Source organism: Tauraco erythrolophus, chromosome 2 (assembly GCF_009769465.1).
Source record: "Tauraco erythrolophus isolate bTauEry1 chromosome 2, bTauEry1.pri, whole genome shotgun sequence".
NCBI classification, from domain to species: domain Eukaryota; kingdom Metazoa; phylum Chordata; class Aves; order Musophagiformes; family Musophagidae; genus Tauraco; species Tauraco erythrolophus.
This window is the reverse complement of record NC_141466.1, coordinates 108,722,511-108,749,058: the sequence shown is the minus strand read 5'-3', so window position 1 is coordinate 108,749,058 and position 26,548 is coordinate 108,722,511. Positions and strand designations below refer to the sequence as shown.

Genomic DNA, 26,548 nt, shown 5'->3' with positions numbered 1-26,548 from the left:
AGGACCTACATTAGACAGATTCTCACCTCGTATAAAGCAATATGCTACATGGCCGGATTTGTCAAACTGCTCAACAAGAGAACCTCAAGTCTTCAGAACCCAGAACTTGTGCTAAGTGCACCTACAAAGCAGCTTACTTTCTAAAGCAATCAGTAGGCAAGAACTCCAGTGGAAAGAGTCAGCTTCACTTTCAAAGGAGGTTACAGCCCAACACGCTAATCTCATATTGTTATGCTCAAAAAAAAAATTAAAATCTGGCATTGATTATAGCTGCCATTCCCTTTTTAAAAGCTGGTCCCCTTTAGCAGCTCAACTAAACAGTAAGTGCAAAGAGCTGTGAATAAAGCAGCACATAATGGTAAACAGCTTAACATGGTCAAAGGAGAACTCAACCAACAGATCATCCTGATGGGATATACACACCACATACAGGTGCTTTCAGTTTGACCTCTAAACCCTACACACTCAGTGACTCCATTTTTGTTACATCTTGTTTAGTAGAAACAAAGCACAAAACGTTCATTTTTTCCTGTATTTTCAAAAATCCTGTGCCTCTGTTTGCTCATAGGATTTGAGGTTCTCATGGTTGGTTGCATCGCTCCTGATGCAATTAAGAAATAAACAAAAAGGGAAGCAGGAAATAATTTCATTGATCCTAGCATTCTGCAAACAACGTAACCATTTCAGCAATTCTTCCTGGTAGCCTTTCCTTTATTGATAAAAACAAGCTTTTGTAACCTGGAAATTAATATGGACATGATCAGGAGGCTCAGAAACCCTATACAGACCAGCCAGTGATAAGAAATCTGGATAAAGAAAACAATCAAGTTCCATTAGCACGCTAGCATTAACATAGTAAGCTGTGAAAATTTCAGTGCTCATTTGCAGTGTAAATTTGGGACTGCGTCATGACTGAAGCATTGAAATTTTCACTCCACAGCAAGACCTCAGCAGAACTGCACTAAGCGTATTCTGCTATTTACAGAAAATTACAGAAGATACAAAAGAGCGATGGAAAGCTGCATAACTGGAAAATTGTTTTAACACAACTTGTTGCTGGGTTTGAGGAAAAAAAGATTAAAACGTCAGAATGTACAAGCACATCAAACTGCAAAATAGTACGTCTTCCTCCTTGCTTTGCAAGATCCAAAATAATAGACACCACACCAAAATAAAACCATCAGTGCTCCCTACCAGGAAGCTTATCAATGACATTAAAAAGGCTTTTTTGACAAAATCAGTTTTTAATGAAATCACATAAATGTTGAAAAACATTCCAGGTGGTCAGAAAAATATTCCAGATATAAAACTGTTGGAAACTCAGTGTAACAAGAAAAGTAAGGAGTTGGCAGTGCTCTGAATCAGGATTAAAAGACCAAAAACATGAAAAAAAAAAGGATTAGTGCAAAATAGATATGGAAAGTGATATGAAATGTCATTGATGCCACCACCTTCCCTAAAGGGACAGCATCCTCTTATACCCTCTATTGCCAAGTTTCTTGTCCAGAATTCACAACGTTCCAGGTCACAAAAACTCCCTTCTTCATTCACACTACTAAGAGGCTACATCACTCTAAGCTTTTCTAATATAGCTAATAATTTAAAGTAACACTATCACCAGAAGTATCAGATCCTTTCTGTTATGAATATGGCCCACAGAACATGCAAGTGCTTGCTTTACCATATACCTGCATGTCAGATATCTGTGTTTCAGCATGGGGCTGATGATAGAAAAACTAGCACTTCTCTGCGTCATTAAAGCTGTTTATCATCCCATAAACTTGCAGTTCTTCAATTTCAGAGCCACCCTTAGCATTGTTGAGTATTCTAGCATATGCAGGAATAAAGTGGTCCTCTCCTTCTCCTAGTTTCAGTCATTTTTGTCAGTGAGGCTCAATTTCTTTTCTCTGATTTTCTTAATTTAATTCAATTTTTCTGATATACAAGCCCTCAATGTCTCTAACTGAGCTCCTCATCTAATATTATTTCCTTTCAGCTCTTCACCATGGTCCTTCCTCCACCACTGTTCCCGGTTCCCTAGCTCCCAGCAGTCTTATCCTAATTATTACTTCTGAACCTTGTGCAGTCCAAGTGTTATCTCCTCAGCATTCAAGTCAGGTAAGACCTCTTTCTCACTGCCTGAACAAATGCAGCAGAAAATTGAGGGCATAGTGGTAATACACTCTATACTCACTGTTCCTGGGAGGAATAATTACAGAGGAAATCTTGTTTAGTTGCTACTGTCCTGGGAGAGAGTATGCTCAGTTCGGATGAAATATTTGGAGAATTTCGTTGCCAATCCTAACAGGTCTCTCCAGAGCATAAGTGAATCACTATTTGTCAACAGCCCATAACTGGGTCAAAGTCAGACACTTTTTCACAGGAGCAACAAAAGAAATGAAGGAGACAAATCAGAATGGAACAAATAGAAACTAAAAAGCTATTTCAGCATTAACATCTTCTATTAAGAACAACAGCATGGAGATGGGAAGGTAAGCACACAGTAACCTAGGGGAAAGATTGAATTCTGAAGATCTCAGGGGAATTTTTTTTAAGCAAAATAGTTCTTTCTGTTGAAATTTTATCGGATGAGATACACATATTTAATACATTTTGAGAGTCGATATGAAACCACGGCAAGGCAGCAGGAGTTTTCAGTGGAGTCCTCTGCAGAGTGAGAGACAGAAGGAACATTTCCACCTCTTTCCCCAGCGACCTCTTTAGCATGTCTCTCACTGCCACATTTTCACAGACCATAAATCTTAACCATTTTTTTTCTACATTGCTCAGCTGATCTTATCGACTGGTTATACTTGGCTTTCCCACACATACCCCTGCTAGAAGTTATATGAAATCTGGACATGAGCATCCAGGCTACTAGCAGAAGATAAAATCCATGACCTTGCCTTAATGAAACTCTACCTGTTGCTTTAGAAAGGGAACCAAAGACGACTATTTCAAGTTGAGGAGCCTTGAAAGAAACAGGTCCTCAGAAGCCATATACTCCAATGTTCATCCTGTAGTCAAGTCATAGTCCCAAATGCAGATTTGAATACTGATATGAGGGAGAAATCATGTATCAGAATATTTTGCAGGCAAATGTATTTTATAATTTTTATTTTTAGGAGTTTTTCACCACCCCCTCCTCAATCACTTCAGCATTTGCACTTCACTCTCTTTTGATTGCTTCTTCTCTCTTCCATTTCAAATATATAAACAGAAATCCCAGCATTTATAAGCAAATTGGAGTAATCTTTTCAAACAAATTTTTATGCTCATCTTCGATAGTTCTGAGAAAAGAAAAGAAAAAGAAAGAAAAAAAGAAAAGAAAAGAAGAAAAGAAAGAAAAAAGAAAAAAGAAAAAAGAAAAAAAAGAAAAGAGAAAGAAAAGAAAAGAAAGAAAAGAAGAAAAAGAAAAGAAAGAAAAAAAAAGAAAAAAAGAAAAGAAAACCATTCTAAAATAACTATGTGATGCCTCTTACTTTTCTGAACTAAGGAAACAAATTTTTCAACATGATTTGCAATTTTTTATCTTTACAGTTATCTGACATAATAGGTAATGCATTTGATTAGCAACAACATTTGTCACATCAAACATATTTTGTATATTTTAGTTATCACACATTGTTCTGTTACTTCATATTTTAAAATGCAGTGAAATGGTGCCAGAAGGGATAGATTTAGCAGCAGGATTTATTATTGTTTCAATCAACAAGCAATGTAATAAGACTTTTTAAAATACCCTGCCTTCACAAGAAAAGCTTGTGTCCAGGCAGCGGGAAAACGGCAGAAAGAAGTATTCCTTACAGTGAAATTGCGTTTGAAGCTACATAACTAATTGCAACTCTAAAAGTGACAAATCACGTTCAGCTTTCAAGTAAAAAATACTTTTTTCAGAAACTTCGCTGCTTGCTATTCACAACTGCTCCCTAAAACATAATATTTACAATTTGCTTTTCTTATTTAAAAAAAAATCACATTGCTTTGCACTCTTTAATAACAGTTGCTAGGCTTTTGGACCCCAAAACCACAACTGTATTACCGTAGCTAGATGCGTGGAGCTAAGTTAAAGACTTTAGTCATAAGTGAACTTCTCAAGAGGTTCAGTTTGCAGTGCATATGAGAAGTTTGGGTTCAAAAGTCAAGGGCTGGTGAAAAAAAAAAGCAGTGGAAAAGGACAAAAAGAAATTATTTTTTCTTCCTTTTTTGATATGTAGACAGTTATTAGCAACTATTGGATTTGGACATCAATATGGCTGCAAAGGTATTAATGGAGCTCTGTGAGCTCACCCCCATGTAGACATGGCTCTGCTCGAAAAGATGCTCAAACCACAGCTACCAGTGAGGTTGCTGGTACTCCCAACATGATCACAACTGCTACTCAAGATACTCCATCTTCCAGGCGTTTGAATAGTGCCCTTTCCACTATATGTCTACTTGTAGTGCTTGAAAAAGTCATTATAGACTGACCGGAATAACAGCAGAAATCATAGAATCATAGAATCACAGAATGGTTAGAGTTGGAAGGGACTTCAAAGATCATCTAGTTCCAACCCCCTGCCATGGGCAGGGAAACCCTCCACTACACCAGGTTGCCCAAAGCCTCGTCCAACCTGGCCTTGAACACTGCCAGGGATGGGGCATCTACAACTTCTCTGGGCAACCTGTTCCAGTGCCTCACCACCCTCTGAGTGAAAAATTTCTTCCTCAGATCTAATCTAAATCTGCCCTCTTTCAGTTTAAAGCCATTGTCCCTTGTCCCATCACTACATGCCCTTGTAAAAGTGCCTCTCGAGCTTTCCTGTAGGCCCCCTTTAAGTACTGGAAAGCTGCAATAAGATCACCCCGGAGCCTTCTCTTCTCCAGGCTGAACAGCCCCAACTCTCTCAGCCTGTCCTCACAGCAGAGGTGCTCCAGCCTTCGGATCATCTTCATGGCCCTCCTCTGGACCTGCTCCAGCAGCTCCATGTCCTTCTTGTGTTGGGGACTCCAGAGCTGAACACAATATTCCAGGTGGGGTCTCATGAGAGCAGAGTAGAGGGGCAGAATCACTTCCCTCGACCTGCTGGCCACACCTCTTTTGATGCAGCCCAGGATACGGTTGGCTTTCTGGGCTGCCAGCGCACATTGCCGGCTCATGTTGAGCTTCTCATCGACCAGCACTCCCAAGTCCTTTTCCTCAGGGCTGTTCTCAATCCATTCACCGCCCAGCCTGTACTTGTGCTTGGGATTGCCCCAACCCACGTGCAGGACCTTGCACTTGGCCTTGTTGAACTTCATGAGGTTCTCACAGGCCCATCTCTCCAGTCTGTCAAGGTCCCTCTGGATGGCATCCCTTCCCTCCAGCGTGTCCACAACACCACACAGCTTGGTGTCATCTGCAAACTTGCTGAGGGTGCACTCAATCCCACTGTCTATGTCACCAACAAAGATGTTAAATAGCACTGGCCCCAGTACTGACCCCTGAGGAACACCACTCGTCACTGGCCTCCACGTGGATATTGAACCGTTGACCACAACTCTTTAAGTGCGACCATCCAGCCAATTCCTTATCCACCGAGTGGTCCATCTATCAAAACCATGTCTTTACAATTTAGAGACAAGGATGTCGTGTAAAATAATACATCTATTTCAGATGAAGATCCATAGGAGTCTGGTAGAGGTTTTCATGATGCAGTTTCTGATATTATAGTTGACACTACATTTTTTTATGTGCTGAGACAGCAGTCATTTGGGAAAATAACTGCTAAATTCAAGGCCGTGGCATATCTATTTTGTGGTTTAATTTTTTTAGACATAGGTCTCAAGCTTGCAGTAAGAGAGGTCTCCTTTTCTACCCTGCTGCCTATATAAAACTTTCTCTTGCCCTAAAATATAAGAAGTTGTTTGGGGGAAGCGGGGTGTGCATAGGTTGTGTCTGTATGCTCATTTCTGAGTTAAGCTACTTATTGAAGGGAAATATCTAAAGGAAGAAAAACCACATGCAGTGCCAACAATGAGGTCTCAGAATAAAAAGAGGTGACATAAAGATTATTTTCCCCTCGTCCTCAGCACTATCTCCAGCTTTATGATTGAGTTACCATTTTTCTTGCTTTTCTTCTCAAGTCTTTTTTTCCTTTTCTTTGGACATGTGATCTTAGAACAGGACTGACAGGATAATGACATTTTCAGATAGAAAAATAGAGTATCTTTTGTGCTTTGCAGCATGCACAATATCTCAGGGAACAATGCAATAATTTTTCGTAGACAATTTTTGAATTCCCATTTCCCCGTTACCCTTTTCCTTCTTAGGGACTGTCCAAAACTGCTCCATACGCACAGAGTAATCATGCAGTTTTACATTTCTTTGTTGAGATGTGGCATACTTGTTCTAGAAACATATCCACCTAACTAAGCAAGCAAAACCTATAAGCAGTGAGGTCCTTTCCTGAAACAAGTTTTATGCTGTTGCACAGTAGTAAATGCAAAGCTAAAACCAACCCACTCAGACATGGGAAAAAAAAAACTACAAAGGATCTTTTCTAAATAAGTCTTAGGAAATTTTTTGACCCTGACATCTCAATTAAATCCACTTCATAGGAAAGATCTAGTAGCAGTATGACAGATCATGTTCTATTAAAACTGAATTTATTAATTCTATAATATGCACTGTAATATTTATTAGATAATATGAAGGATTTTAAGAGAATCAAAGAACCTGTTAAATAAACATCAAGCCATGCTTTGTCTGCTTTTACCTCCACTTTTGTTAGCTGGCTTTGAAGCTCAATAGATTTACATGTCCCCATCACAGAGCCTTTCAGCAGCCTACAGGAGACCCAGAAGAGTAAGAAACTACAGATGGTTCTGGACTGCTGCCAGTAGCCATCAAAATACACAGTCCATATTTTTCACTGAAACGTCCATCACTACTGTGATACAATAATAACAGTAACTGTAAAACAATAACTTATTGCTTAGGGAAATGCTGAAGCCTTTATTTATTACCCTCTCTCCCCAGGAACCAAATACTTGTAGGATGCAAGTGCTACTGTCATTAAAGAAAGGTTTGGGAAACACTGTCCATAAGTAAACTCTTGGTTCCGTTTGAATTTCTTGGATTTTGAGATATCACCAGGAGGAATATGGGCTAAATGATAAGGTAAAATTACAGTAATAAGAGGTCTGGAAAGCTAGAGAATCTGCTGCAACACTGGAAAGCTATAATTTTCTCTAAAAGGTTGTAAACCTGTTTTCTTCCATTAAAGTACTTCTTAAGGTATATATCTAAAAGACATAATATTTACAAATTTTATTCACGTGTATAAAATCATTTTTACAAATTATTTATGTCAAGCTGTTTTATGAATTTAGAAGGTCCTGTCTTTGTCCATAGAGAATATCTGTAGTGTTTAGATGAAACTATGGCAACTCTGGGGATGCTTATAAACCGTATTTTTAGTCTGCTGAGAAATTAAATACCAAGTTACATGATAACCATATACCCCCTAATTCGAAGGAATGTCTTCATTTTCAAGAGGTTACTCATATATGAAAAGATACTGCTCTAAACACAAAATGGCACATGAAAATATAAAGGACAAGAGAAAGCACACCCAACTTTTACACTTTTCAATGTTTTCCCAGGAAAGTCACAATTCCAAGGGCTTTTCATGACAGCTCCATCTGCTGTCACACTGCAAGCCCTGTGAACCATCAAGAAGACGGTTCATAGCAGTAAGACAAGGCCAACCACACTTCGGCTTTCATGCTGTCCTCAGATGCTAAGACACAAAGCTCAAAACTGCAATTGACTGGGAGCTTCCCACCAGAAAGGGTCTCTAATGAAAAACACAGTCACTCCAAAGTCAAAATATTTTACAGAAGGTTTTTTTTTCCCTAGATATTCTCAGTTTTCTATCACAAAACCTGAAATAAATATTTACAGTTGCCTAGTCTGACCTGATTCTCACAACAACTCTGGTTTGCAGAAATGACCTGAAATATTAATTTTCAAATGTATTTCCTATTGAGTTATCTTGCCTCTTGGGGATAGAGGATCTGTGGCCTGGATGCCTTTGCAGATCCTTCTCTCCTCTAAGCAGGACTCACACATGTTTCGGTTGAATCAGGTCAACAAATTAAATCAGGAAACATTTTTATTTAGAAAAGCCTTAGTTTTACTTAGAAACTAAGAAATAGTGAAACAAAATGTTCCACTGCTTTAAAATAGCTTTTGAATCATTTAATTTCTTGAACACTTTTCATACGTTAACTTTTATCTTCCTCGGAACTGAAACAAATATTAAGCACTTACTACAGGACCATGGATACTTATTTATGACATAAAGTTTCATGCTGTCAAAACAGAGTAATATAAGACTGATCATAAAACTATCCTTCCAATGTTCTTGCTTTTCTTGGTTATAATCTCGTAAAATTCCATTTTTCAGTACTTGTTCTTTCTTACCTTTTGCACCTACTACTATAAAATCATTACATTTGGTACTAACCTCAGAGAGTAAAAGTTTCACTCTGTTTTCACTAAACCTGTGTTTCAGTTATTGTAGATGTGAAAAAATATTACATACAAACATAATATTTATACATATATAGATATGTATATACTGAAGCACACAAAAAATATAGCACTCATGCACTTCTACAAAAGAACAAAGGTACATACAACACTTGAAAAGAAGAACCGCTTCCATCACAATATGCATATAAATATTACGTAGACATCATTATTGTAACAGTGCTACAATTCCTTATACATTGCTTTCATAGGGTAGGTCTTAAATTTTTCTCATTTGATTTCTTCTTCAAATTTCCAGGCACCTTTGTGGATGCCTGTTCTATGATGTGTGAGCTACTCTACATCTTTGAACTGTCTACCATGTGCACTATATTGTAGTCAAGGGGAAGAAACCGAAAGACCAAATGCTGCTCCTATTCACACCTGCTCATAGGAACAGTGACTCTCAAATGTAGAAAGGATCCAGAAACCTCCCTGGCTTGTGAGCACGGATAAATCACCCTACAGCTTTGGATTTCTCTGAATGCAACAGAAGGCTCAAAGTAAGCCTTTGAATGTAAATCTGCCTATCGATAGAACGCTCATAACTGATTAAATTAAGCTGAACTGAATCTTTACCATGTTCTCATTTTTTCAGAATTTAGAGAAAACCACAATAGAGAATGGGATTACACAGACTTGATACACTTCCATACATCTCAGTCAAGGTTTAATGCACATGTGCTTTAAATCATGCCCTATTTAACACTCGTGATTACACAGTTGACCAAATTCTCCCAGAAAATGTTTCCAAAACCTTTTGTAGTCACCTTGCAGAAATATACAGCAACATTTTTCTTCTATAGAAGAATCATTTACTCAGCTAGGGATACTTACAGAGAGCTATAATTTCTGCGCCCGCAGCTAAAAGGTAACTCTTTAATTTCAACCAGAAGTTTTGGAAGATTACCATAACATATATGCATACACTGGAAATCAAAAGAGTTTCAGCTCATTTACTATGAAAAGATAATAAGCTGTGTCCTACCTATGGTGGTAATAACAGTGCCAGCAAAGAAGAAGGAACTTCCCAAGTCCCAGTGACTGATCTGAGTAGATGTGTTTCCTAAAGGTATGATTCCTGCATTTATTGCTGCCACTACTTGCTGCAAGTTTAAAAAGATTTTTGTCAATATTCATGAAACAATGATATTAATATACATTACACAGTACATTGATTAAATCACTTATTCAGTCCAAGAATAAACCAGAAAAGGATCAGTGTTGCTCTGCTCGAGTTTCATCATTCAGTCAGGCTACAATTTAATCTTCAGCAGACACCCCAAGCACTTCAGCATGCAGCAGAGCTGTAAACTCCAGATCACTAAGGAGAATGCAAAATCCACAATACCAAGTAACAGCATCACCTTAGCTAGATGGCAAACACAATTATTTTTACTGTTGCAGCTATTTGGTGAAGGAAAATATGCATTAAACAAAAACTTACAATGAGAGTTTCCCAAAATATTCGTCTATTGAGTTAGGCAAGCAAGCGTACTTCTTAAAACATAGTCATTTTAAAACTCCAAGAAAAAATGCCCATGCATTGTTTTAGATCAAATGAACTCAAATTAATTAAAACACTTTTGTAGAACAGATAATTCAACAATTAAAGATTAACAATTACATTTATAGTTATAAACTTTCACTACAATAATAAAAAATTCAGAGTCAAATATCAAATGTATCAGTTTACAACTATATACTTCACAAATGTAGTTCTGAAAAATCCAGTTCTAGCAGCTAAAATGAGCAAGCTTGCCACCAGTGACGTTTTTATAGTCTCAAGAAACATGAAGTATTTCCTATTTCAGCAGTGTCATCTACTGTAAATTCTTACCACAAAAAGTATTCCTGATTAGTTATATTTCTATTGCAAATATATACCAGTATTTGAGTTACAGTGTACACACCAAGAAAAAGTATTTTTAAACTTGCAATAAACATTTTAAGGAATGTAAGTTATCATTTCATTCTGAAACTTTGAAACAGAACTTAGTTTATAATTATGATTCTTATAATAATAATTGCTGTTTAACAAAAGAACAACAAAGGAAGCAACACTGCAAAGCTGAAATGAACATTTTAACTAACTAATAGTTTCTGCTTGGTGAGTTGTCCAACAATGATTATGCACATAAAGATATTCAGCAATAGGGCAGACCAGATCAGTTTTCCGTGGGCAGCTTGTTGCAGAGGAACACTGTCGTGCAGTAGCAATAATGTTTTCAATCCCAAAATACATTGGTAATTTGCAAATGAAAACATTTTTCTTTCTGAATCATGTACATGGAAGCCTGTTGATCTGGATAGAAATGACAAAATACCAATGCTGGATTAGGCCATCAATTTTTCATGACAGGATATGAACTTAAATCCACCACTTCCAGTTTGTCTTTTTCAAAGCTCAGATGCACAAAGTAGCCATTGTAAAGTCCACAGCTGCATCTCTGCAGCCATAGGGATCTTGCTGCCACACCGAAGCCATTTTCAATGGCCAGGGTTGTTAACAGAAAGCCAGCTGGGGTACCTTTACATAGACTTTACACTGTTTCTTCTATACCTTCAACTGTTCTCATTTTCACTTTTTTTTTAAACACAAGAAAGGCAGACATCAAAGATGTGGAATTTTCAGTCCTATTGAGGAAGGAGAAAGGATGAGGAAAGGGTAGGGGAAGAGAGTTTAATTTTCCTTTGGGTTGGAAGAATACAGCTTCTTTACCACAGCACTGATACTGCCAGGTGTTTACACTACTGTAGAAAGCGACACATCAGACTAAGAAGCATGTGAAAACCATCCCTTGTCATTTTATAATTCCTGTAACACAGATATTCCTTTGACTTATAAATCCCAGTGTGCTGGATAGTAAAGCCTACTGAATACATTTTGAGTACTATTTCATTTCAGTCAAGTAAGAACTTTCATCACAAGTCCGTGTACCTGCAAATGGGAACCTACTCTCCAGTGAGGACATCATATGGTAAAGCACTGGGTCAATATAATTGTACGGGACTGTTCATGTTTTATCACAGTTTATTGTACTGGATGAATGCGATACCCAAAGCAACACACCTGTTTAGGCAGTCTAGCAAGAACAAGCTTTAAACAGATCAGATGTAAAATGTTTTCAGAGGTTTATATCCTCGCTACACATATTCGAAGCCATACTACCTCAACGTCTTTTATGAAAGATGTGCCAACCTAAACTGCTCGAAGATCCATTACAGCCATGTATTTCCTAACTGCGCTGTACAGTACCTACAGACTTCCAGGAAGAAAGATACAACTTAACCCAAAACCATTCTGTTGGGTCAGACTTAACAAAACACAACAGATGGCTACAAAAGACAATTAGCCGCTCTTATTATGTCTCTGATTTTAGCCAACTGCTAATTAGGAAAAGAATCAGGGCAAGTAGGCAAGCGATGCTTTCTCTTCATACATCCTCCTAGCTTCTGACTAAGCACAGTTTCAGAGACTTTCTGAGTGGGAGGTTGCATCTGCATCATGGTGCTCAGATTGGTTTGGGTGGATCATTTTATCATGAATTTATCTAATTTTTGGCACTCACTTGTATTTTGGGAGCCACGTTATCTGTGGCAGCAAGTTCTGCAATTTACTTGCGGATCATTTAAAAAGGATTTCCCTTTTGAGATTTTTATGAGCTTCAAAGTAATTTTATAAGTTCTTATGTTATGAGAAATACTTGAATAGCAATTTCTTATTTGTCTCCTTCAATAAATTAATTACCTTATAGACACATCAGCTTCTCTTTTCCGAACTAAAGACTCTTATTAAATATTTACTCTTTTAACTAAATATGCTGAATATTGTATATAAGTAACATTTATTGCCAGTATTTCTCATTTACTTTCTTTGTACCTTTACTGATTTACCTCGCTGATTGTTTTAAACATAGTTTTAGTCATAAAGGGTCAGATGATGCCTTCTTCATCACCAGGTTATTAAGTTTCCAAACACATGCTATAATGCTGTCTCCTGCACTGTTCCCATGTTTGGGAGGAACCAGCCTTAAATACTAACAAAGCTGCTGCATTATATTCCTTCAGAGTGTTCTGTAAGAGTCATCCTTACCAAGAAATATGACAGTGAGGTAAGGTCGCTGCTTTACTGAGATCAATACTACAATCTCATAAAGTCTTTGAATGTTGCCTGCAGATTTTTTGGGAGGGTAACTGCTTTGTCAGTTCTTTGGATCAGAGGACATATTTTCTTCTTAGTTTGGTCAGTGATTATGAGCAGGTCCTCATCTAAGACTATTCCCAATAGTAATTTTAAAGAAAATAATATATAAAGTAAGTCCTAACATATATACATTTCAGGGCACCAATTTTAGGGTAGCATCTTCTTTCTGACTATGTCCACTGCACAAACTTACCCGGAATATTGAATATTAACATTTCCTTAGCCAGAATGAAAACCCAGGCTCATGCAGCTGGTTTCTCCACTAACGTAACCAAGGGCTAGGATCTCACCCTCAGTGTTCAAACAGCATGCTATTCTTTGTCAGTGATGTTAGAATCAATTTTTTCTGCCACCTATTCTTGGTCTTCAGCCTTTTTTCTTGACTGATGCCTTACTACTAGAGCAAACAGAACCACTTCATTTGTCACAAGTTTGACATGTCATTCTTTCCTTCCTTCGTAACTTCTTTCTGTCACCTGAGCCCTTTGGCTTATCCTGACTTATACAATAGCAATAGTAACCCGTATATTTCGCATCTCAAAACAGTTAGAATTATGAAAACTCTATATCATCATCACATTTATCGTATGTTGCAGCCTGTAAACACTGTATGATCTTAACATGGGAATTTCTTGACTTTTAAAAAATTACTTTGCAGTATTGAAGCTTATTGACTGCCTCAGTGGCAATTTTCCTAGTTTTTATTTTTATTTGATAAGCACACTAAATGCTGGCATAAAACCTAGTTTCACTTCAGTGCTACAGAACCAGTCTGCATTAGAATAGGGATGCCGACAGTTTCAATTCTTCAACTACGTACATTATTTCACTTGCCTTATCCTTCTTCCAGAGCGTTTGTCTACTAGTTGTTTCATATGAGACAACTGAGGACTGAGCAGAGGAGGGGTTACCCAACACATGCACCCAATCAAGGCCTCTATGTGCAATGATTTTAAGAATAATATTATATCTTTACAGTAAAAGTAATAAGTTTTTCACCATTTGCTCTTTTTAAATTGTCTTTATAAAGCTGAAAATGTGGGCTTTTTTGACAAGAAAAAGAACTGAGATAAAATTTTCAAATATCTAAAAATTTTAGGAACTTAATTCCCATTTTTTAAGTTACGTGGACCCTTAGGCTAGCTCTGCAATGTATCTTAGGATAGGCATGAGTTGTGTCTGAGTACAAATCCTAACTTGTACTGCATCTAAACTACTTAGGTTTATTCTCGTATTTGGGAATAAGCTTTAGTAGAGTACCAGAGTAAAGAGGCAGAGATGCTTGAGCCCAGAGTGGATAAGCCAGGCATGACCTGCCTTACTTTCAAAAACAGGACCTGAGCTCCATAGACACATAAGCATTACATTCAGCTGTACTTTTTTGCTTCAAATCAGAACACTGGGAAAAGGAGAGTGACAATATTAAACCTCATTTTAATTGAATGTCATCTTTTCATTTCCTATATAATTTAGAAACACTCTCTGGTAAGTACATTGTGCAGTTTTGTACTGTCACATCCCTGCATTCATGCAGATATCTGTCCATAGAGGCCACGCTGAGCTACTCTCGCAGATTAAGACATAGAATTTTGTGACTTTTTTCTGTCAAAACGAGATAAAACAGCCTTTCAAACAGCACAGTCATTTTGTGAAAACAGAAGACAATTCTCCTAGGTCAGAGATTACAACCTCTAGTCCTGTGACCCTGCAAGGAGTCAATGGAGGTGACTGACAAAAGCCAGCCTGTTGGCAGTAGAGCTATATTCAATAAGCAGGGGTCCACAGAACCCCAGGAGCAATACAGAGAGGTTATAATCTGGGGCAGCTAGCCTCTGGTAGTCTACCACTGTCTCATACAGGGATGAGGCAGAAATGAGCATGTGTCAAGCCAGTTGCACTAAAAGTCATCTCCTTGTTCCACACCAGGCTCTAAATATGTGCTTTTGTACCATCTTCCAGTCACTTCACTTTTATGAATGATGTAACACAACACTTCATTACTCTCAGCTTTTCTATCCAAAGACTAAAATAGAAGCACCTTAAATTATGCTTCTGATAAAATACAGAGCGTGCAGTCTTTCGTTACCCAGCTTGTCAGGAGTCAGCTTGTGCTTCCTGGCAATCATTTAACAAGCAATGTCAAAAAGTCAGACATGCCTCAAAGTTTCTGGAAACTCATTTCTCAGCCTGGATTTCTTCCTTCACTCTCCCGCTGCCATTTGACAAGAGCACTCTCTCACTCTTCAGTATAACGATAAATCTCACATGGCCCAGCTACTGCCTAAGTCCTGCATTTTTATTTCAGCTTTGGTTTACAAAGAATAGAAATCTTAGCTCTTTGTTCAGAGGCACACTAGGATGCTTTTAACACTTAGTAAACAACTCTCCAGCTTCCAAAAGCACATGCTTTTGAGTCTTGCTGTTGAAAGAGATTGCAACGATGTTTGTAGTATAATTCTGTGACTCTATGTTTTTCTTTTTAGTTTGTATAACATATGACTGTAATCTGCACTGGAGACTAGTACCAAACATGCTGAAGAATTGAAGAACTCTTTTCATCCTATTTTCGCAATCTACTTGAACTAAAAATGTGTAGAAACATACTGAAATACATTTCCATTTCTAAATATGCATTACAGACTACATATATAAATTGTGTGTGCATGCATGCATATATGTATGTATACACACACATCCAGGGAAGAAGGCTTTTCTTTGCTTCTTGAGATTAAAGACTGGAAGAATTATGCAGACAGCTGCTCAGCAAAACTGATTTACTAATGAGTCATATCTGCCACCCTTTCTAAGACAAAAGCTGTCATTCAGATGCATTCAAGCTAGCTAGGTTCCAGGTCCTATAAAACTGTTCATCTGAAGTAAATGTATCCTTTAAGAGCCTCAACATCAGAAGCAGTAAAAGAAGTCAGAAACCAACCTGCTTGAACAAAGAAGTGACAAGCACAGTTAGAATTTATTTATTATTCTCCCAAAAATCTGTATTGCTCTTATGAAGGAGAAAGACTGTGTGCTTAAAAAAAAAAATCATAGAATCACAGAATTGTAGAATGATTTGGGTTGGAAGGGACCTTAAAGACATCTAGTTTCAACCCCCCTGCCATGGGCAGGGACACCTTCCACCAGATCAGGTTGCTCAGAGCTTCTCAGTTTTACTACCAAGTGGAAGATAACTACAGAAAAGGGAGTTGTCCTGTCACTGATGGGAACGCTCCCAGGCAACAGAAAGTTTGGCAAAAATTCCCTCCCTCCAGGAGCTAAGTATGGAGCCAGAAGAGATCTGGCTGTAAGAGGACAGCAGGAACCAGGGCAACCCTAAGCAAGGAGCGCACACGAGCCAGGGGTTTCTGCAGCCCATTGGACTCAACCACAGCAGGTGGGTATCTGTGTGGAGGACAGGTCTGGCTAAGGTTATGATCAAAGGTCTTTCACAGAGATCTTTTATAATAATTATTCCTCTGATCTACGGGCACAGGTAGAATTTGAGGAGCTCTATTGTGGAAGGAGACAATAGCATCTGAATGTTTATTTCTGATGAGTGAAGCAGAAAGCAAATACTGGGGTGAAAATTGGACTTACAGACTCAGTAACAGGAGAACAGAAATAGGACCTTACTGTACCCGTTAGACTACCTGTATACTTGAAGTTAAGAATACATAAGCTTGAATGTTTTGATGGGCAGACACCTTATTAAGGACAGACATACGCAGAAGGTAAGAACACAAACTACAGTTCCTGCACTGCACGTTTTAACTACTTTAAAAATCATTCATGTTGCTTTGAAAACACCAACAGGCAGCTCTGCTACTGGTATTCGCAATTTGTCACAGGCTTCATGTCTGACATGCAGACAGTACATTAAAAATTGATGCAATGGTATTTTGGATCCCCAGATAAATAAATAAAATATGCTGCAGCATCAATTCCTTTTATTCTGGTCTATCAATCTTTTCAAAGCTTTAAGGTTTACAAAGCATAAACACTTGCCGCTTCCAGGTTAGGATCCAGACATGGGGTGGTTCCTGTATCCTTTTGGAGAGGCTGAAAGGAATTGCAAAAGGAAGAGACTAAGAATATTTAGGTTTATACTGGTACAGTCAAACTCTCTCCAAAAGTTCATGCTCAAGTACCTGTAAGCCACAGCTTACAGGACTGAGAATGTCTATAAATGTTGTGATTCATACAATGAATAATAAAATTTTATTCAAGATTAGCAGGCTTAGCTAATAAATTTTAAATTTGTACAAATAAATTTCAGATTTGTCTGAAAAAAGATCTTTGCATCTCTGTGATTTATTCCAAATACCTTCTAATCTCTGAGAGAGAAAGAAGGATTTACACTTCTTTATTTTAACTGTTTTCTACATAATCAGAAAGATTGCAGCTCAAGCTTAGCTGGCTGAAATATAACAACATATTCCTGAGGATGCAGCAAGATTAGTTTCTTGAGGCTACAATGCAAGTTGTAAAAAAGCCTATGAAAAAGACACAAAATCAGCTACTGGTGGAGGTGCAACTTAACATAGCTAGCTATCTTGAACTATGAAAACGAAGCCACAGAAAACAAATCTTTTAAAGCAAAATAGTTTTACAAGAAATTAATCACATAAGAATCCATGATGACATTTTGGTGATGCCAGTTTGATGAAAGAAACACAGCTCCTCTGTCATTCATAACTGTGTCAGGCTTTCCTCAAGAGAGAGAAAGAAAAAACACATTTTTCCTCAAGGGAAATAAAAAGAAAACACACATATTGGTCTCATTCAGTCTAAGAGATGAATGGAAAGATAAGGGAGAATGCAGCTCATGCAAATGTAAGATGAAAACAGGCATGGGACATGATTGCGGACCCGAGCATGGAGAGCTGTTCTTCTCATGTTAACCATAAGCCCACACAGAACCCAAGGAGATCAACTTGTGGGATCAAGGTCAATTCAGTTAATCCTGGTGATTCATTAATTCCTTTTTTCGTTTTTTAAATGCAAGCACATTTTTGTGGGCATTTAGTTTTCAGAAGAATCCACATATTCTGAAAGGGACTGGACTTAAAACTCTACAAGAGACCTTTATTGCTGAGACAGCTTGGTGCAGCACCCTGAAAACTTGTTCAGATTTCGAAATGAAGGCTTTTAAGACAAAAATTACCACTTGGAACATTGTAAGATTGTACTGTTTAGTGTGATATAGTTTTTTCCACTCATTAGGGTTTTAAGAATAAATATATTTGAAGGATGTTTTTGTTGAAGGAACCAGAAACGAGATATGTTGTGTTATTAAGTTTCAGTGTACCTGTACTTGAAAATTCTTATTAAATTTCAGAATTAACTCACAAAGACAGCTAATACAATTCACATCAGCTTGCTGGGACACTCCAGATATTTTAAATATTATAACTGAAATTTCTCTCATTTCGAACTTTTGTATGCAAATATTACAATTTTTTAATGCAAAAATAATACATTAAACAACTTGATGCTTGGGGATTGAAAAGAAATTTTTTTCTATCTTGATTTGTAAAGGTCAATGCTAAAACAAATAATTGCTGAGCGATACGCAATTAGGTGATATTTACATAAAAAGCTCTTCTCTTTTTTTAACCAGCTTTCTCTTTGGCAGAGGGACAAATACTTGTCTCTCATTGCCAAGACACCCCACACTACATTATACTGGTCACATCCTTACCTCCTAGGTACAACATGAGTTCTGGAGGGCGGAAAGCGAATTCATTTTCCCCTATAGAGGAATAAAGTGTATGAAATTGCAATAACAACAACTTTGCAAAGCTGCTGCATATCATTTTCAGTTAAGTTCACTAGTCCCCAGACACAAACTTAACCTCAAGAGACATCATGAAGGTATATGCATGTATTCGACGGCTGCGCAGCACTGCAGGAGGACATGCATGCAACCTGACCATAAGCAACGTAACCCAAGGTCTTTTGACATTTGCTGCTCTGCACAGGTGCATAACAGCAGGAGATTTTTCTGAGTACTTGGCAATACACTTTGTGCATCTGAGTTTGGAAACTGTCTCCAACATTTTCAAATGTTTAGCGGCAAGCTTACTACAGGGAACAGTCATTAAAAGAGAACCAGAACTGGATTGAAATAGAGATACAAGTTCTCTAATTTGAGAATTCTTTTTTTTCTTTAATGTTTATCACTATTTGTGTGTGTATAGCTGGGTTACTCCACGGTTTCTATCAGCTTCTGCCCACAAAAAGCTCAGTGATGGGGAAAAAAACTGTTCCATGAGAGATGTAAAAAATCTTTAGTGCAAATAACACCAGGTTTATATATTTTGTCACATATACACAAAACCCACACAGTCTGAACTACATTTACTCTTTTATTCTGTCCCCTGGCAGTTGCTTTGATTGGCATGGCAGGGCCAAGTTGAGAGCAGGCATGGACAGAGAAACCACACCATCCATGACAAATTGTCAAGAGTTCTTCTTCCAAAAGAAGGAACAGTAGCAAAGTGCCTGGCCACACCCCTTTCTACAGCTTTATAATGTATTAGATATTATATAACCTTCACCAAACCAATGCTTTCTCATCGGTTAGTAATTGAAATCCTTTCAAGACCTTCCAACAGAAACTTTAAAAACCGAAGTTTAACATGAGACCATGCACAGCTTGCTGGTCTGTTGTACCCTGATTAGACTCATCAAGGTAGTGCCTGTATTTTCACAAGTTCCTTCCTGAGATATTTCTTCAGTTGTAGTTTTAGATCTACCACCACTGATTGCTGTGCACTGCCCATCTCAGCACTGTTGTGTACAGCATGCAGTGATTCACTTAACGTCATTAATACTGGCTGCAGGCTACAGCAAAAGGAGTTGAAATTGCCTGGAAAAAATGGTCTCTTGGGTGTACAGATATGCTTTGCGTGACTTTTGCACATTTTAAGTATGGAACTAAATAGAAGTGCTCACGAAATACCAAAAAAAATGATGTACCTGGCAGCAGGTCTCAGAATAATATCTTGCTGTTGTTCATTGCAGATATATTTTTACAGTGACGCAACAGTTAACTCAAGTGGTTTAGACTGAATGAGATTGCAACACTGGACCATGGAAGTCAGAGATGGAGAAGGCCATGAAGACCACCTCTTTGTCAATACGCAAACAATGCTGCTGAACTGGGCTGAAAAGTTATGAAAACCCAGGTCATTTTTCTGAGGCAGATGAAGCTACTTGGCTATCATCAGACCATTCTATTTCATTAACTTTGCACATTTTCTTGCTGCCTGGCAGCTCTCCATTGCCCCGTGTTTCACATGTATACAAAATACATAAAGTCTTCTCACTGAGTACACCTGCAGGAGCCACACAGTCAGTGTGAAAACATTCGAAACCCAGGGAATAAGGCTGTGTGTGCTGAAAAGTCGACAACAGTATGTATTGTTGTGACAGGAAGGTTTTTGGTGATTGGTGAGCTAAAACAAGGATGGAGAAGAAAGGAAGGGAAAATTCTCTATCCTCTGTGCATTTATAGAAGCACACAACTCTGTGTTGTAATCAGCTCTGTGGCAAAGGGAAGATTTTAGTGAAGGTGATGGAAACTAGATGGCCCCTGTGTGCTAGAAAAGCGGACTTGCATTCCACTTGTACAATTTTTTTTAGCTCAATTTGTGCTCTCAAACTAGTGTCATTTGCTCACCTGACTAAGCTACCACACATTGTACTGTCATTTGGCAATCTTGGAACAGTCAAGCCTGCTTCAGAGTAAGGGTTAAATGGCAGATCAGAATTTGTGAAGATTGAAAAAGCCTGGCATGATGAGCACCTTGAGCAATGACTAACACAAACCAGAGCCAAACCAGATTCTGGAATCCCAGAACACCAAGTTCAAAAGGAAAAGTTTATAATGGATTTCATTATAGTTTGACTCAAGGTGGATGCTTGATTAAAGAAGACATTACAGTCTGTAAGCTCTGTAATTTTCTTCACACACACTAGTCATCCCAGCTTCCTACTACACTAGTACATATTAATTTTCAGTTTTATAGCTTTCAGTGAATTCTTAAATATCATTTACTTCTTCCTCACACGCACTATTTATTTTTATTTACAGACATGCAACGGAAACTGAAGAAACACTGCATTATATTGTAGTGGCAGTCAGATAAACTCAGAGAGACACGATGTATTCCAGTAATTTAGCTTCTGTGACAAAGTGCTAAGTGGAGACGAAATATGACCCCATTGTTAGGGTAGCAGCCTAGACTCAGAAATATGGATTTAAGACTCTGCTTTACCACTGATTTCCTATTCTACTTTAGGCAAGTCACTTAATTCCACACTCTTAAACAACTTGATGTAATTTGTTATCACTTATTCTGCATAAAGAAAGGCACTCAAACATTTGTAGGAGCAGGCTCCCTATGCCTCAGCTCTCCTCCTATAAAAAGGGTGTAACAGCATGTTCCTACCTCCACGTCATGGTATTCATTGCAGAGAAGCAGAAGGGAACAAGGAGAAATTAAGTTTTCCGCTTGCTTCTGACAACAGAGTAAACTCTTCCCCACAACCATCTCTCATCCACGTGCTGTGAGAGGCTGTGTCACCCCCCCGGGCTTCACAAGCCTGTGTCTTTCTGGTCATGCCAAGATCGCTAGTGAAGATGGGAGCTAATGCTGACATGGCTATCTGGGCTCTGATAATTGTACTGAAACTGTCATTTATTTCACACAGAACATCAAATGGGCATTGAATGCTGATGAAGTGGGTTTTTATTATCAATCTATGCTTCTCGGTAGGGAATCATAGATGCTAAAATATCTAAGTACTCCAGAGCAAATTTCAACAGTTTTTGCCTTAAGGACCATATCATAGATGATGTAAGATAATATTGCTTCAAAATTTCTATTTTTATCTTCTTTTATCTTTTATCTCTTTTCTAAGTGTAGGATCTGACCTAAAAATTTCATATGGGGATATTTATACTACCTGCAAGAGAGTGTTTTAATCAAAACGTGCATGTATATTTCTCTGAAAGATGATCTCACATTCTGCTGGTAAAACCACCAAAACATAGTTATTACACAGCATCGAAATTCATATCGACAGCACCTCCTCAGGCATGCCTAGTCAGGACATATGGACACATGGAGATAGGAACTGCCTGACAGTCATTTAAAGGCTGGCAGTTTTGGAACACATTTTAGCAACAAGACAGGGGAGAAATGACAAAATACAAGACATTTTCCCAGTTTGCCTTTAAAATTCAGAAGTGGTGTGCCATAAAAATAAGTTGGTACATCAGAGCTCTGCATTTAAAACTGAAAAAAAAACAAGTGTCCATGCTGATGCTCAAAGCAGATGATCTAGAGAGGTAAAATCAACTTCTAAACTCCCAGCCAGATCTGCTGCCAAAAAACACCTCCAGAATGCTTTGCTGCCTGTGCAACCGGCATGCTCCGGAGCTCCTGCTAGCCAGGGTCTGGATGCCCACCATCCTCTCCTGCTCTCCTGTGTCCCATCTCCGGCTCTGCAGACCCAGACGGCCCCATGGCTACTGTTAATGAAGGGGTCAATCCTTGCCAACTCTTGGCTGTTCACTCCAGCCTCCCGTTTCATGGTCTCATCCCCAGAACTAACGTTATTTGGCAGTCCCTTGCTGTTCTCTGCTGTGCCACCGGATATTCGTAAGAACATTGGAACATGGGATTTAAGTTGTAGAGGGCCTCATAAGGCTGTGGATCTAGTTCTGTGCTAGTACAAATAAATATTGCCTATGGTTCTGAGGCAGGTGACCTGCAAGGGTAAAGTCTGTTAGTAGGAACACACCAATGTACATCAGTTGTGGATGTGCCTTTAAGAAGCAGAGAAAATTGAGATTTAAGATCAAAACAGCAAGTCCGCGGTACTTTCCTCTACTTAAAACAAAATCAATAAAAAGAAACATACAGCTGGAAGGAAAGCTAAGCTTGATACAATCACGGTAAATTAGAAGTCCTTTAAGGCAATGGATGGTGTATTTTCTTCCTCAGAATCAGGCATTTCAAATATGACAGACCTAGTAAGGCATAATCAATATCAATTCCTTTGTGAACTATTAATTATATATATTGCTGACGAATAACCATTTAATTAGCATAATGGGAGGCTTCAGTGAAAAGGCTGTCCACCAAGCATACTGAACCTAAAAATAGCAATAGCTTTTCAACCATGAGGCTTTGCATGAAAATGCTATTGTTCAACTTCTGGTTTTAACCACTTGTTACATCACTTGGCCAATACAGAGCTTTAGCTAATAAAGCTTTTCCCCTTTATCACAGCTGTGCTGCCATATATACTTGTTCCTCTAAGGCATGGTGACAAGGGTTTGGTATGGATTACCTGAATCAGTTCATCAAGCTCTGTTGCATTCACACAGGAATGCTGAGAAACAAACGTCTGCTTCTGAATCACAATGGTGGTTCTCTGGGAGGTCTCATGAGGCTGCTCCAGGGCTTTAAATACCGTTGCTCCAATTATTAAATACACGACTACCACCAGAAAAATTGTTGAGACTGTCTTCCATTTCATAACATTAATAGCTGAATCACTTTCCTCCCGTGAAGAGCACGGTAGGCTTGGTGGAAAATGATAATCTTGGTTTGGAGTTCTGAGTGGCCGATTTGGGATCCAGCAAGTCAGGTGCCGCCACTGGCAAAACAGAAAAAAAAAAGTTAATTTTTACTGTGCCTCTCAGATTGCGTTAACTGAACTTCTTGCCCAGAGATCACAGAAATTCTGTTGCTTCCGACTGGAATTCTAAATTGTCGAATCTTTCACATAAACCCCATGCCTCGTTACAACGAAGCTACTGCTCTGGGTAGTATTATCCACTTTACACACATTTGCAACATTTTCTATATGCGTCTGTCCCCTTCTGCTCTTCGATCATTTCATAAAGGCAGATTTCCCCTACGCTCTTGCAGTTAAATTAGTAAAGGTGGTGTTTTGCTGCAGAGATTCTTTACATCCGCTGCTCCCTTAAGCACCACTAAGCAGCTTTCCAGCTGTGTTTCACCTCAGCATTACAGAGGCCGCAGAAAAATACGAATCCTTCTTTCTCTCACCTATTTTGTCCCATGCTATGACAAACGCTCTCTGAGAATATTTCCATGATCACTTCCAAACTCCCCAGACACAACCACAAAAACGATACATCGCTCATCATACTGGTCTTAAAGTGTTAATTACGTATCGATTACACCTTTCAGAAAACACCAGTAAAACATATGTGTACTTACTGGAAAAGTCACCCATTTGTTAAGGCGTGTATTTTTATTTACAGCTACAAAAACCCACCGGGTTAGCAAAAGAGCAGCTGAGAGTGTTATCAAGTATCTCAACAACTCATGTGACTACCAGCAACTACACGGGCACTAAAAAAAAATCCCGCCACATCAAGTGCAGGTGAAGGTCCCCTGTGGGAAGATGGCCACAGCAGTTGACTGCACAAGCTATATTTAAATTGTTTTGAATTACAAGTACATCTTGAACGGCCACGACACCGCTTCCAGCTGCCGGTGGGAAAAGCCCAGATCTAAATCTAGAGGAAAGTCTCCCTCCGGACGGCGGAGGTGGAACGCATTCCCAGCAGGGGTGGCGGTGGCGGTGGCCCTTGGCAGGGTCATCTCCTGGGCACCCGCCGGGCTCAGGCACACACCTTGGAGCCGGGAGAAGGGGCCAGGAGGGCGAGGGGCAGCCCCTAACCCCTGGCCGGGCGGGGACCCCGGGCACCCCGCGCACCCCACGGGCTGGGCGCCGCGCACCCCACGCACACCGCGGTCACGCCTCCCCCCACTCCCACCGCCCCGGCCCCCGCCCCACGCCCCGCGGACACCCGGGGGACGGCCGCGCTCCCCCGCGCCCCACACCTTGGCGGGGGGGAGCCTCCTCCCCGCCGCCTTCCCCTCTCCCGTCGCAGCCCCCGCGACCCTCCGAGCCCCTGAGGCTGGTGCCGGGGGCCGCTCCCCTCCCGGCCGGCCCCCGCCCGCCCGCCCAGGGCAGCGCCGACCCGCCGCGGCCGCCGGCGGCGAACAAAGGAGCGGGCACCGGGCACCGCCGCTCCGCCGCCAGCCCCGCCGCCCCCTCCCCGCGGCCGGTGCAATGCGCCGGGGGATGCCCGCCGCCCCGAGGGGCGCAGCCCCAGTGCGGCGGGCAGAGACGAGCGAGCCCCGAGCTGCCGGCGGCGGGGATGCTCCGAGTCGGGGAGCGGCGCGGGGGCGAGACGGCCGGCGGAGGGGCCGGGGCGCGGCGCGGAGCGGAGCGGAGCGGGGCCGGGAAGGGAAAGAAGGGAAGGGATGGCAGCCAGGCAAGGTACAAAGGGGGCCCGGGCTGCCGCGGCGCAGGGAGCATCCCGGGGTCCCCGCCGCGCCCGGGCGCGGGGGAAGCAGGGGCGCATGCAGCATCCGCAGGGCTGGGAGCGGGAGACACGCCATTGTGCTCGTACTCACTTCTTATTTACCGACCCGGTGCCCTCTCCTCGCTCCACGGGCAGGCATTTTTTCAGGACTTGGGTAGACACAGTTAGAGTAAATTAAAAAAAAAAAAAAAAAAAAAAAAAGAAAGAAAGAAAGAAAAGAAAGGAAGGAGCAGACCGAGAGGAAGAGGCTGATGGATGGGTCTGGAGGAGAGGGAGCGGCAGGGGCGGGCGGGCTGGCAGCGCGGATCCCGCCGGCTCCCCCCGGCCCCGGGCGTGCGAGGTGCCTCACGTCGCGCATCGCGCATCGCACATCGCGGTGTGTGTGCGTGTGTGTGCGTGTGCGTGTGAGTGTGTGCGTGTGTGAGTGTGTGTGTGTGTCCGTGCGTGCTCCGGTGCGCGGGGCATGCGGAGCAGCCTGAGCCCGGCGATGCCTTTTGTGGGGCGGCGGGCACCCGCGCCCCCTTCCGCGCCCCCCGCCGGCGAGGGGGGGCGGGGGTGCAGCACCGCGCCGCTCCCCGCCGCTCCCGGCCCGCCGGGGGTCCGCGCCCCTCCGCGCCCCTCCGCGCAGGCAGCCCGGCGGAGCGGCGGGCAGATGCTGCGGGGGCGCAGGGAAAAGATGGAGGGGGGAGGCGGAGGGAGGCTGAGCGGTACCTGCGGACACCGAGGTCTCGCCTGGAAACCAGCGAGGAAAGAGGCGGGAGGGAGAAGGCACTGGCCACCCCCGGCGGCGAGGCAGGACCTGCCGGCGGTCCCCGCTCCAGCCCCAAACGCGACCGCCTCGCCAGAGCCTCCCCGTGAACTTTTGAACTAGACGAAATGTCACCGCAGCAGGAGCCGGGGGACGAGCGGGGGACCTCGGACCTCGCCGGGGAGCGGCGCGGGGCTGCGGAGCAAGGCGGCTCCGTCCTTCCCGGCTTGGCCTGATTTTTAACCCTTGTGCTTTGCAGCTCGATGTTTTGCTGCAAGGAGTTAACTAGGTGGGATCTAGGAGTCAGGGATGGCAGCTGCTCTCCTATCGCACGCACCGCCAGCGGACTGCCTCCTTCCATTTTAGCCTGAGAGATACATCAGAAATGCTGCTTCAACTGTGGTTTCTGCCACCAAAAAGCCTGAGATTAGTCTTGTTATCTTTGCTACGGGCTAACTCCCCGATTTCCCGGTCATCTGTCATCTGGAACATTGTCCATGGTCAGTCGTTCACACTGAGGTGATGAACATCTACACTCGCCTAAAAGACGGAAGAGGTTTTACCAAGAGAATCCAAAAACAACTCCCGCGGCCACTCTCTAAAAAGTCGCCGCAAACATGTTAAAAATTAGTCACCATAACAAATGGGTATAGGTCA

At 41.0% G+C, this 26,548-nt stretch overlaps 1 protein-coding gene across 1 annotated transcript in view; it reads right to left on the bottom strand.

Annotated features, from left to right (window-relative positions):
* The window catches only part of KCNK2 (potassium two pore domain channel subfamily K member 2), a 79,031-nt gene extending 53,849 nt beyond the window's left edge, over positions 1–25,182 (bottom strand). Inside the window, 4 exon segments of the mRNA XM_086626276.1 lie at positions 9,546–9,663; positions 23,127–23,349; positions 23,351–23,435; positions 25,011–25,182. Of these exon segments, the coding sequence (XP_086482402.1) occupies positions 9,546–9,663; positions 23,127–23,349; positions 23,351–23,435; positions 25,011–25,182 (598 nt within the window).
* Between the last annotated feature and the right edge of the window lie 1,366 nt (positions 25,183–26,548).